Source organism: Dermochelys coriacea, chromosome 8 (assembly GCF_009764565.3).
Source record: "Dermochelys coriacea isolate rDerCor1 chromosome 8, rDerCor1.pri.v4, whole genome shotgun sequence".
Taxonomy (NCBI): Eukaryota; Metazoa; Chordata; order Testudines; family Dermochelyidae; genus Dermochelys; species Dermochelys coriacea.
Genome location: NC_050075.1, coordinates 7,058,739 through 7,070,994, shown reverse-complemented (window position 1 = coordinate 7,070,994; position 12,256 = coordinate 7,058,739). Strand labels below are relative to the sequence as shown.

The 12,256-nt window shown below is 49.6% G+C and overlaps 1 protein-coding gene across 2 annotated transcripts in view; it reads left to right on the top strand.

Annotated features, from left to right (window-relative positions):
• SLC6A7 (solute carrier family 6 member 7) overlaps nt 1–12,256 on the top strand; it is a 32,142-nt gene that overhangs the window by 7,002 nt on the left and 12,884 nt on the right. Inside the window, exons 2-8 of one of the 2 annotated variants that reach the window (XM_038414342.2) lie at nt 1,879–2,062; nt 3,646–3,777; nt 5,540–5,774; nt 7,274–7,412; nt 7,959–8,093; nt 9,079–9,182; nt 9,986–10,110. In XM_038414342.2, coding sequence (XP_038270270.1) covers nt 1,879–2,062; nt 3,646–3,777; nt 5,540–5,774; nt 7,274–7,412; nt 7,959–8,093; nt 9,079–9,182; nt 9,986–10,110 — 1,054 coding nt within the window. The remainder of the gene's footprint in view (nt 1–1,878; nt 2,063–3,645; nt 3,778–5,539; nt 5,775–7,273; nt 7,413–7,958; nt 8,094–9,078; nt 9,183–9,985; nt 10,111–12,256) is intronic. The other variant, XM_038414344.2, reaches the window with a different exon arrangement.

The window sequence follows — 12,256 nt, the reverse complement described above, 5'->3', positions numbered from 1 at the left end:
TTTTTCTTTCTGGGGTGCAGACCAAAAGGGGTTCTACACCTGCAGCTGGGTCTTCTTGCCATCTCCATCTCTGTGCAGAAAACATGGAACTACAGACCAGGTGCCCCCTGCAGATTCCCCGCCATGTGACACCTGTTCATACAGATGTTTCCCAAACCCTTATAGGGTCTTTCTTGTAAGAGCCTAGTACAAATGTTGGAGGCGCTAGAACTAGGAGGACGTCATCCCATTGACCCGCATGTATTCTATAGGCCAGTGAGATTGTTGTGGTCCCATGACACCTGTCACCTTACTTGACTCTGCTGTCTCGTTGCCATCACAGCACTGGTCAGAGCATGATACACGCGGCAGCTTGGGGGCTTAGAATATTCAGCATGCAGCTAAGCAGTGGCTGAGAGCCCCTCATTCTGTCACTGGGCTTTGGCCCTGTGACATTTGGTCTGTGATGCCTGTGGGTGGCAGAGAGCCCTTGCTGGGGGACATACCAGTACAGGGATCTCATCGGGCAATGGTGTGTCAGGGAGGTTCGGTAATTTGGGTGCATGACTTCAGATAAAGTAAGGACTAGCCTTAATCTTCTAGCCCAGTGGTTTTCAACCTGTGGCCCACAGACCCCTGGGGGCTGCAGGCTTTGTGTAAGATGCCGAAGGGGTGCGCGCCTCCATTCAAATTTTTTTAAAGGTCCGCCAATGAGAAAAGGTTGAAAACCCCTGTTCTAGCCAATCCCCCAAGTAAGGCTCTGTCATCTTTTTAGCTACGGAAAGCATGTCTCACCAGGAAGGGTTGGATATCTCATTGCAAAGCCAAATATCCAGCCACACTTTCAGATCAAAGAGCGCGAGCAAACCTAGCTGTGTTTTAAGATTTGCCCCACAATCCTGCTGAGCTTGAGATCCTGGGGGAAAGGGAAGGGTTAATACCCTGCCATGTGATAGCAGCATGCACTCTGAGGATCAGGGGTCAGATTCCATGAGCCTGGAAGGGATCTTAGGCACCAGGCGCATGGTTATCACTGAAGCACTGTACTTCAAGCCAACATAGGGTGACCAGACAGCAAGTGTGAAAAATCGGGACGGGGGGGGGGTGGGGGAGCAATAGGAGCTTATATAAGAAAAAGACCCAAAAACCTGGACTGTCCCTATAAAATCGGGACATCTGATCACCCTAAGCTAAAAGCGTGGGAAATAAATACAGCATTTTTAGCATGGAGTGTCCCACGCAGCAAGGGGATATAAGCAGGGTCAACCCCAGTTCTCGCCAGCACAGGCTCAGTGGGTATGTGACAGTCTGTGGCAATGTAGAGACCATTCTTCTCATTCTGTCCTCCTACATGCTCTGGCCTGTGCTATAGGAGGTCAGACTAGATGTTCATTATTGTCCCTTCTGATTTTACCACCTCTGAATTTTCTGGTTGGGAAAAGCAGGCAGGATAGTGCTTGGGAGATGGGTTCTGGCCACCCAAGGAGAGTCCCCCTGGCACTCCTTAGCTCAGCCAGGAGTGGGAAGAAACTCAGAACGGATAGTATTGCACTGAACAACAGCCAAGGGTCTCCTGGAGTCACTCGTGTCAGCCTGCCCTCTGGGAACTGACCGTAAGGGGACTCTTAGGGGACCCTTCCTTGTGGTTAAAGGTTTGGTGACTCAGCCACATGAATTCTAACCCTGTTTCTCATACCTCTTCCCTTTCCACCTTCTCCCTTTCCACCACAAACCCTTTCTGCCTTTCTGTCATTCTTCTCTCGTTTCATCCTCTCTCCTGTCTCGGCCCGCACTCTCCTCCCCCCTCGTTTATTCATTCTCTCTTTCTCTTTCTCCTTCCCTGGCTTACTTCTCTCTGACTCCCTTACCCTCCTCCCCCTTCTTCTCTTTCTCGGTCAGCCCATAATTCCAGACCTGCTGATGAGCCCCAGCGACCAAGGAGATGGGGACCTGGAGATGGAGTACCCAGCAGAGAGAGGGAACTGGACCGGGAAGCTGGATTTCCTTCTCTCCTGTATTGGCTACTGTGTGGGGTTGGGGAATGTGTGGCGGTTTCCATACAGAGCTTACACGAATGGGGGAGGTACATGCTCGATCATCCCCTCTTTAACGGGCTCAGTTGCAGCACTTCCATCCCCTCATGTTGGACTAAAGCCTCACTTATGTCCCTTTCTCCACTTCCCTCTCAGGGTTGGGAATCTGCAGTTACTTGGAAATTCTTGGCTTTCAGATGGTTTCCCTGCAACTGCCTGGTCTCTCTTCAGACTGGTCAGGAGAAACAGCCTAGGATTTATCTCAGTGGACCAGTCCACTTCTGTGAGGCTTGGTATCTCAGTACAGGAGTGGCTTACCATGGACTAAGGATGATTTTATCTGATGATGCCCTAGAAGGATATAGAGTGCATGCTTGGGAACTGCCACTCTGTGTGTGACAATACAGCACCCCACGGGGCCTGCTATTCAACGACCTTAAAATGGGAATGTGGATTGGGCTTTGATAGTCTTAAATGCTATGAGTCCCTCATGGTCTTTGGCACCACCTCTAAAGCCACCTCACATTGCTGTTGGTCCAATCCAGACCTCTGTAGATCCTGGCAAACATTTCCCATGGGTATTCATCTCACTTATGGAACAAATCTGCAGCTTCTAGGCATACCCTTTGTGCAATCACTCCATGCAAATGTCTCAGTGAACAGGCTACCCCAGCATGAATATGGGTGAAACCTCAAACATCATGCATTCTTCACAATGCAATAACTAACCAACAGTGCTAATTACCAACTTGACTCCTGAAATTCAGGGTTTTGTCTGGTCACATGTGTCATCCATTCCAGGAACAGACCCATCGTGATATGGCCATCCCGCACATTATCACAAATCTTCACAGTAGGGTATTTGCAAACAGCGCGCAGATGAAGAATTATTCCAGAGAGATACTTGGAATAGTAAATAAACTGGAGAATTTGATAGTCTGTTTGCAGAGAGTTCAAGGACAGGAAATAAACCATTCCTGATGCATTATTTGCCCAGCTCTCACTGCCCCAGATTCCAAAAGCTAAGCAGAGTCAGAGCTGGTCCTGGAATGCCTCTAATAAATTTTCTGGATGCTGCAGTAAATGGTTACGATTTGGCAGGCAGCATCCCGCTGAGTCAGTATCCAGCCAGCACGATAACATGACACCAAGGGGTGCCTTGCTGTTGGAAGTGCCATCTTTGCAGAAAAGATGTAAAATGAAGGCCATGACTGCTTACTATAACTTTCCCAGAACTTTTCACACTCATAGGGGTACTAACCCTGGGGTCTTGACCATACTCCAGCAGATAATAATGACATTCTCTCTGCTGAAATTCCCCCAGTCGTTGAATCCTTGACCTAAGAACTGATGATAGTTTTGCTGGAACAGCATTTTGCTGCAGAGAGGACTGTGTTGCAGAGGTGGGGGAAGGATCCCTACATATACAGGGCCAAATTTTGAGAGGCCCTAGGCAATCCCACCCCTCACTCACTCTTTAGTGTGAGTGGTGGGTACTCATCACCTTCCAGGCTTTGGCTCTGTGCACTTTGAGGTGCTTCAGAATTTCAGGAGCTTTATAAAACTGTATTGATCTCCTGTCCCAACACCAGTGCTCCAGGCTCACCCTCCCTGCCTTTTTTGTCTCCTACAGGAGCTTTCCTTATTCCTTACTTCATCATGTTGGCAATATGTGGTATCCCCATCTTCTTCATGGAGCTCTCGCTAGGCCAGTTCTCCAGCCTGGGGCCACTTGCAGTCTGGAAGATAAGCCCGCTCTTTAAAGGTGAGTGACGAACCCCAATCCTGCCCTCTCCTCCCTCCTTCTTCCTTCCCTCATAACAGAGGGCTGATGGTGAGATGTTAGCATCACCATCCTTTGATCTTTAAGGCAATTGTGAGAACTAAAAGCTAATTAGGGGGAACTCGTCAGGCTTTTAGGTTGACTAACTGGCTTCTATCCATCCAGGTCCTCCAGGGCTCTGGACCCACGTTACTTCTAGAAAGAAATGTGACTCAGTGTCAATTTCATAAATTTTATTACAACTATTGAACAAAAATAAATATCGAGAGGACATCACCACAGCTAAGCTGTTGTTACAAATATTAAACTAACCTAAGAATAAAGCAATGCAGCCATCAAATCAAGGTCAAAGCAACACATTAGTTTCAATACTGGATTGTAATTAAATCATCATTTAGTTAAATCATCTGATGAATGCAACAAGTAATCAACCATTTTAAATTCTAAGGCAGCATCTAAGGAGCTGACTGTCCACTTCATTATAAAGCCCAACTAATGAGCTTCCCCAAAGTCAATCAAATCTATAACTTGGAGCTCTTTAAATATTTTGACACTGAAACCAAATTATTATCTAATGACTGAACCTCAGCCGCAGTGCCAGAGATCCTTCCTTCAATTTCAATTCTTGCATGGCCATTCAACTTGCTCCAGTCAGGTTCGAGTTAGATCATGCTTAGCTAGTGTCACTTTGGAGAAAAGTCCTGCTTAAGCCAGCAATTTAAAAAATATTCACTGATTGCCTACCACAGAGGCTGTATGTCTGTGACAGCTGCCCTCCACACCTTCAAATATCAAACGTAGAAAACATACGATCACTTTTGAGAAGCTGACATGGCCTCGGCTGGGTGAAAAGAATTTGCAATGACATTATGTCCCCACTTTATGGAAAGTTTGACCCCAAATCCTATAAAAATAATGGCTTGAAAAGACTCTAGGCAACAACCAGCCATTCAATGTCCATCCATCAGCAAAAGTAAAAATAAACGTGAACAACTTATGATCAGATGCCATCATTCTTCATGCAAATAAGACAATCTGGGTATCCTGGGGCTGGGCCATAAGGGAAACACAGCTCTGAAAGTTTCATCTTGAAAGAGAAAAGTTACCTAAAAACTGCTCAAGATGAAACTCATTTAAGAAATAAAAATAATTAAAGTTTATATAAGGCCTGTAGGTGCATATACGCTACTTCTCTCACCCAATGCAAACCCCCAATCCACTGCTAAGCTTTGGAAAGAGCGATCTGACAAGGGAAAAGGAGTCTCTTTGGCTGACACTTGTCTACAGGAATCTAGAATAGTTCTCTCCACTGGAAGGCAGCTTCCACCTTGCATAGATCTATCACATTTCTGCACCAGTGCCTGTGGCTTTCAAAGTGATCTCAGGAGGAAAGGCTCAGATGTGGCTGGAGCAGAGTTCTCAGCTCTAGGGCTGAGCCAGGAAATGCCAGGAAAGCAATGAGCCTGTTAGCAGATCCTTGATGTTCTCATGCAACATCCCCCTCGCTATGGTGGGTTATTGCTCCTTCCTGCACAATAACCTAGCAGCTCTGCTTTGGTCTAGCTCATGGCTGTGGTTTAAGATTCATTTTAGATTCCTAACAGCTGGTCTGCTTGTACCAAGAACTGGGCCCCTAGGAGCCTGTAGTAGCATTGCAGTAGCTAAGCAGCACCTGGGAGAGATGACTGGGTGGTGTCTCTCTCTGCCGTCACACTGAACTGTGTTTACATCTCCCCTCCCTTAGGTCTCGGGATGGGCACAATCCTGATTGTCTCTCTGGTGGCCATTTACTATAACATGATCATTGCTTACGTGCTTTTCTACCTCTTCGCGTCCCTGACAAGCAACTTGCCCTGGGAGCACTGTGGCAACTGGTGGAACACCGACCTCTGCTTGGATCACCAGGTCATCAAGGCAGGGAATGCTGCCATCCCATTCAACATCACTAACACCGTCAGCCCGAGTGAGGAGTACTGGAAGTAAGGAGGCTAGCCAGAGACTGTGGCAGAGCAGGGTGGGGGTTGAAGTGAGTGAGACTGGTGTAGGAACCATGGCGATGGGTCTACAACACACACGCTATGGCTTGATGGGCACCTACCTTCTCCAAGTGCATGATGAGGCGTGCGGCTGTTGTCATCAGCACTATCCAGCGTGACGGCACAACCTGGACTACGTCGCTGCATTGAGACAGTAGTCGTATATGTTATATGCCAGCTTAGCACCTGGGATCATGGCGCCTTCTCATGGCTGGCTTCACTATAACAGTTTGCTATTTACTCACAGATACAGGAAGCTGTAGTTTAGGTGGTTATGGGCAAAAGGGGCCTGGGTTTGGTCCTGTCTGTGTGTAATTGGCCTTGGTTCCATGTGTATTTTTGATTCAGTGGAACCTGTTGGCCACCAAACGCCTGGATATGTTGCTGGCTGTTCTAACAGGCGGCTGCATGGTCAGACGAGATTAGCCACTTGCAGGGACTGAAGTTTCATTGGCCATTACATAGGATGGGTGACCCTGGTTAGTGAATGACCATTAGCAACGGTTCCACTGTCTATTTTAAACACAGTCATTCTCTTTGTGTGTGTGTGTGTGTGTGTGTGTGTGTGTCTCTCTCTCTCTCTCTCTTCTTTGACTCTTTAAGGCTGGCATTTGAATAGCTTTTGTGGCTGTACAAAACCCCTGGATGTCATTTTGCAATGTGCCCATTCCACCCTGCCAGGCACAGAGCACTTGGTAGCTAGTGAGGGTCCAAACACTTGGGTGATCATGCCATAGAAAATTCATGCCACCCTAAGTGCCCATTCTGGCAGGGAGCAAGTGTGGGAAAGACGTTCTCAGTTGCGAGGTCAAGAACTTCTGCGCTCTCTGGCCATGTTGGAGTCTCCCATGGTACGGAATGATCATGTGACCCAGCAGAAGGGTTAATTTACACAGGCTTGTGAAAATGGAACATGTAGCCTATGCAGGCATAGATCCATCAATGGCTATTAGCCAGGATGGGCAGGGATGGCATCACTAGCCTCTGTTTGCCAGAAACAGGGAATGGACGATGGGATGGATCACTTGATGATCACCTGTTCTGTTCATTCCCTCTGGGGCACCTGGCATTGGCCACTGTCAGAAGACAGGATACTGGGCCAGATGGACTGACTCAGTATGGCCGTTCTTCTGTTCTTATGTTCAAAATATTTCATTTCTGTTGTTTGAGACAATTAAGCTAAAAACCAACCTTTCCCTGGGGACCTTTCAGTTCATTGACATATGGTCAGGAATTAACACCCCCCGCCAAGGAATCAAACCCTTGGCTCTCCTTGCGCAAAGGGATTTTTAGTATCATTTTTATTCTCGGAGTCAAAGCTAGATCCAGGTTCTAAGGTGCTGAAGCGTAAAGTATGGGATCTCAGACAGGAGCTCTGGTCCCTGGCACATTGCTGAATGGAGGATGCTGATGGTTTATTAACGGGTCTCCTTTTGCCCTAGTCGTTATGTTCTGCATATCCAAGGGAGCTCTGGGATCGGGGATCCGGGGCGAATCCGCTGGAATCTGTGCCTGTGCCTCCTGCTCTCCTGGGTCGTTGTGTACTTCTGTATCCTCAAGGGAGTCAAATCCTCCGGCAAGGTAAGACCAGGAGTCATTCTCCTCCTGCAGCCCCCCCGTCTTTTGCTTCACGAGAATGAACCTGGTGAGGTTAAGTGGTCATTTTCCATGATCTACAATGTGTGTGTGTGGCTGTGTATATATATCTTGGAAATATCAATTAGAATAACTAGCTCGCTTGCTAAATACAATGGCTATCAACAGGCACAATTTGGAGAGCGTGGTAGTTTGCAGATTATCAAATGCCTGCCCAGTATTCAGGGCTAGAATGTAGTTAATGACACATCTCTGCTTCCGATGGAATTAGCATGGCCGAGTGCCACAGTAAATTGCATGGATACATCACAGTGACCCATCCAACATTGTGTTGCCTACATCATAAACCCACACAGCAGTGAGGTGCAAGATAAAGCAGACTTTAGTTGAACAGAGACGCTCCCCAAAGGGCACACCTCTTCTGCAAGTGACTGCGGTACTGTCCAGTGGGCAAAGATCCCCTGTGCATCAGTGCGGTTAAGAGAAAGTCTTGCTGAAGCTTCAACTCAGAGCCATCTGCTCTTCCCGCAGGTTGTGTATTTCACTGCCACATTCCCTTACTTCATCCTGATCATGCTGCTCATTCGTGGTGTGACACTGGAGGGGGCCTGGATAGGAATCAAGTTCTACCTCACACCCCAGTTTGATCACCTGCTGTCTTCCAAGGTGAGAAGGGGACAGGGCACTTTTAATATACTGTGGGGTTCAGTTACCTGGATCAGGCTGGGATCCAGTCTTTTGGCAGCTGCTTTCAAGTGATGATGACAAGCAAAGCAGAGCTGTGAAGCAGGGAAATCCCCAAATCTGACGTGTGTAAAAGAAAAGCTTCCATTGTATAAGGACGTTTAATGCCACGGTAGATCAATCTGGTTATTCATGGCTCTAATTAACCCTCTTACCAGCTGACTGGCATGCAAACAAGATGCAAAATCATTTCCTGCCTTTGAAAGTAGAAAAGAAAACCTAGGAAATCATTTCCAACCTGATCCTTGCAACCAGGATCTCACCGCTCAGCATAAAGTACGGCAAACACATCAACAGCATGAATAGCAGCTGTTAGGAAGCCCAGGACAGCCTGCACTTTAAGAGAAGCCCAAGCATGGACGAACAAAGAGGCCAAATGCAGTTCTTCTCCACCATTCGCTTTTGGGTTGGAGGCCAGTGCAGAAACCCTTGGACTGATTCCCTTCTCCCTCCCTTAGGGTGATGGCCCATTGGTGGAGCAACCTAGAGGAATCAATAAACAACTAGACTGAATTCCCTCCTCCATGTGGGTACTTCCAGATCCAATGGGATCTCCATTTCAGAGTAGGTGGAGAAGTCCAAGCATGGACTCCAAACACCTGCCCAGGGTGGTTCCACCAGATCAGGGCTGGAGTCCACTGGAGCATTTGGTAGTTCTCTGTGAAGGAAGCCCAGAAGCGAAGGACCACGGGAACCGCCCTCACTTGACTCTAAGAGACCTGTGTTGGATGGAATCAGTGTTGGCGATGCAGACAAAGAGTGGAGATATGCTTGGTAAAAGGAGTCAGCATGTCCATCTGGAGCATAGGGAATCCCGTCCCAGAAAGCACTCTCTTCTTGAGAATGGAGCTGAGATTTGCACTCCTTTCGGTGCAGTGAGCTCTTCTTCCTTGTTTCCCCCTCCCAGGTGTGGATAGAGGCGGCTCTGCAGATCTTCTACTCCCTTGGGGTGGGCTTCGGGGGACTGCTCACTTTCGCGTCTTATAACACCTTCCACCAGAATATTTACAGGTGGGTTTCCAGTCCTCACACAGGAAATGGAGGTGAGCCTCAGGGTGATGCTCACAGTGGGGTTCAAACTGACCTGGGTCCTTAGAGTTAGTACAACCTCTCTTCCCGGAATGGAAGCTGCATATCATGGGGCACCAACGGGTAAGCACCAGCTGTCTCTTTAAAGGGAACAGGCGGGTCAGGATAAGGTGGATAACAAGAAGGAAGCAGGCAAGAAACAAGCAGAAAGATAGGGATGCATAGAACCCAGTGGCAACCTGTAAGGAGAGACGCCTGCATCCTCATCTGCATGTAGGAGAGGCCCTTCTCTTTGCACGAGCCAGGCACTGAGTGCTGCTTTCCATAGCCTGGTTCCGGCCCCCAGCAGATGCTCAGGAACAGGTTGCCTTGTCCGGTGCTGAGAGGGGTGTTTCACAGCCGAGCTGAGCTGATAATCAGCTGAATTTGCTGCCCCACACCATTGATTTTCCCTGATATTCGTAATAAAAACCCAAAACAGGTGGGGAAGTTGCCCAGTGTCATCTTCGCACTTTTAGTTTCTCTGTAAGTCCAGCTCCCCACAGGCTCCTGAATGTGGATGTTGGCAAAGAGAAAAGAACCTGTCCCCTCTCTAACTGGGGAACCCATCTCAGCTCGGAGCAGAAAGCCAGCTTGTGCCCCCAAAGTGGGTCTTTTCTTGGTGCCCCTCCCCAGTCAGCAGCTGCCTCCTCCCTCTCCTCTGGAAACCATGTGAGATCTCAGCAGTGCAGTCTCTTCAGGCTCTGAAGGGGACACATTCAGATCAGCTGCTGTCTGTTCTGCAGGGATACATTTATAGTCACCCTGGGCAATGCCATCACCAGCATCCTGGCCGGGTTTGCCATCTTTTCCGTCTTGGGCTACATGTCGCAGGAGCTGGGCATCCCGGTTAACCAAGTGGCAAAAGCAGGTCAGACCAAAAAATAATAATTCCTTCCCTCTTTTCTTGTTGTGTGAGCGGGTACGCGCGCGTGTGTGTGTGTGTGTGTGTGAATGCGTGTGTGGGGATATATGTAGGTTAGGGTGTGTATGCAGAGGGGACGGGCTTATAAGTGCTTTATAAGACTCAGGTGTGATAGTTTAAAACAATAATAACCATGAGACTTTGCATGGATAAAGAGCCATTCACTGGTGGAGTTCAAAGCACATTATGAAGGTGGGTGGTATTATCCTCCATTGGTGGGTGGGAAAAATCCTTCATTGGTGGGTGGGACACAGCGGGCCACACAAGCTCAGACATGGGTGAGGTTTTTCATAGGAGTGGGTGGGTGACATTCTGTGGCCTGCGCTGTGCAGGAGGTCGGACTAGATGATCAGAATGGTCCCTTCTGACCTTAGTATCTATGAATCTAAGCTGGGCCGAGCAGGCATTAGAACCCAGGTCTTCCTTCTCGCTCACCATGACTCCAGCCTCAGCTCCCACTGAGTTGCCATTTCCTGAAGATGATGGTTTGGGGATCAACAGCAGCTGCCTTCATTACGTGCATAAATGGGCCCTCGCCAGGGCAAAATGGGGAAGCAAGCGCCTAAGTGCCCAGCCGCAAATTCAGGATTTGGTAGCACAGTTTATGTTGCCACCTAATGGGGCCTGAAATCAGCGTTTAATGGTGGCTGTTTCCCAATCGTTTTCCTTTCTCCCGCTCCCAGTGCAGGCAGAACTCCCCAGAGCAGTTCCTCTGGTCAGTCGTCAGGCCCTTATCCATTCCCATGTGCTGGGAGCCATTGCTCCTTCTCTTGCAGTGAGTCCAGGCTGCTGCCCAAGTGTCAGCTGGTCTGGTAGGACTGCAACAAAGGGGTTGATAAAATAGCTGGAGCCAGCTCAGGGAGCCCCAGGGAGGAATCTGGGCTCAGGTGGGACATATGTCTCCCTGGACACCTGTGGAACCAGAGGACCCAGGCACTGAAACAAAACCACAGCAGGTGTCAGAGAACGCAAGGAACGCCAGAGGAAGAGAAGGGCGGTTTGGTGGTGTGATGCCAGCTCTTCATTCTGCCATGCTGGAGAGATGGCTTGGGAGCCCCTGGGACTCTCCTTGCCGAGCGTGGTGGAGACCAGGCGCTGCCCAGAAGCCATGGGTGGAGGAGGGGATGGTGTTACTTACAGAGGGGAGGCTCTGACACATGGAGGGATGGAGCGGGACACACAGAGCCTGCACAAGCAGCTGTGGGCACTAGCCTAGCTCTCCAAAACCAGGCCAGAGCACTGAAACAATAACCAGAGCCAGCTTCTCGCTCCTCCAGGCTCTCTGCAAAGCCCATTCCTGACTGCGGGCCCAGGGGGAAACCCCTTATGAGAGACATGAGCCACCCCAGTGCATCGGGGCAGCAGCTGGTGTGACGAGTCCCACAGGAATGGGCCGAGTGACACCCCTGTCCCTTGGTGCTTAGTGAGACGTCCCAGGAGCTCCTGCATGTGCTTCTACCATTCCCAGGACAAACCTGGGGGTGGCAGAGGGGGGAATGTCAGCTGCAGGGGGGTGGGTGACAGACAAGAGGCGGAATAAAGCCATGCGGCTCCACCAGCCAGCACTGCCTGTTGTAGCAATGGCAGCTTGATACAGACGAGTGGGTCTGGGGGGCGTGGGGCATTCATCATGCTCAGCTGTCTCGTTCAGGGCCTTGGCGGGGCGATAAAGAACTAGGCAGGGCAGAAAGTCCCGCTCTAGTGGCTTCCGGAGACTGTGATCCGTCAGCTTCCCTTCCCAAAGGGCTAACGTCCGTTTCCACTCTGGCTCCCTCCCGGGTCTTGGAGGCAGATGTTCGTGCAGTGAGTGGGGAGACCTGAGGTACTGGGGACCTCCTCCATCCGCAGCCAACGCTACTGCAATTCCTCCAGCTGGGAGCTCCCACCAGCCAGTGCTTCCCTATAGGGCCTCCTACTGGGAGGGTGGTGAAGCCATGAGTGATTTAGCAGCTCCCCCTGGGGTAGCCTCCCCTACAGTGCCCCCTGCTGGGGAGACGTTGCCACCACAGCCAGGGCATCTCCCAAGCTGCGGGCAGCGTACAATTCTGTTGAAAACCTGGGGCCATGGGTGATAGGGGGAGACCTCCCGGGC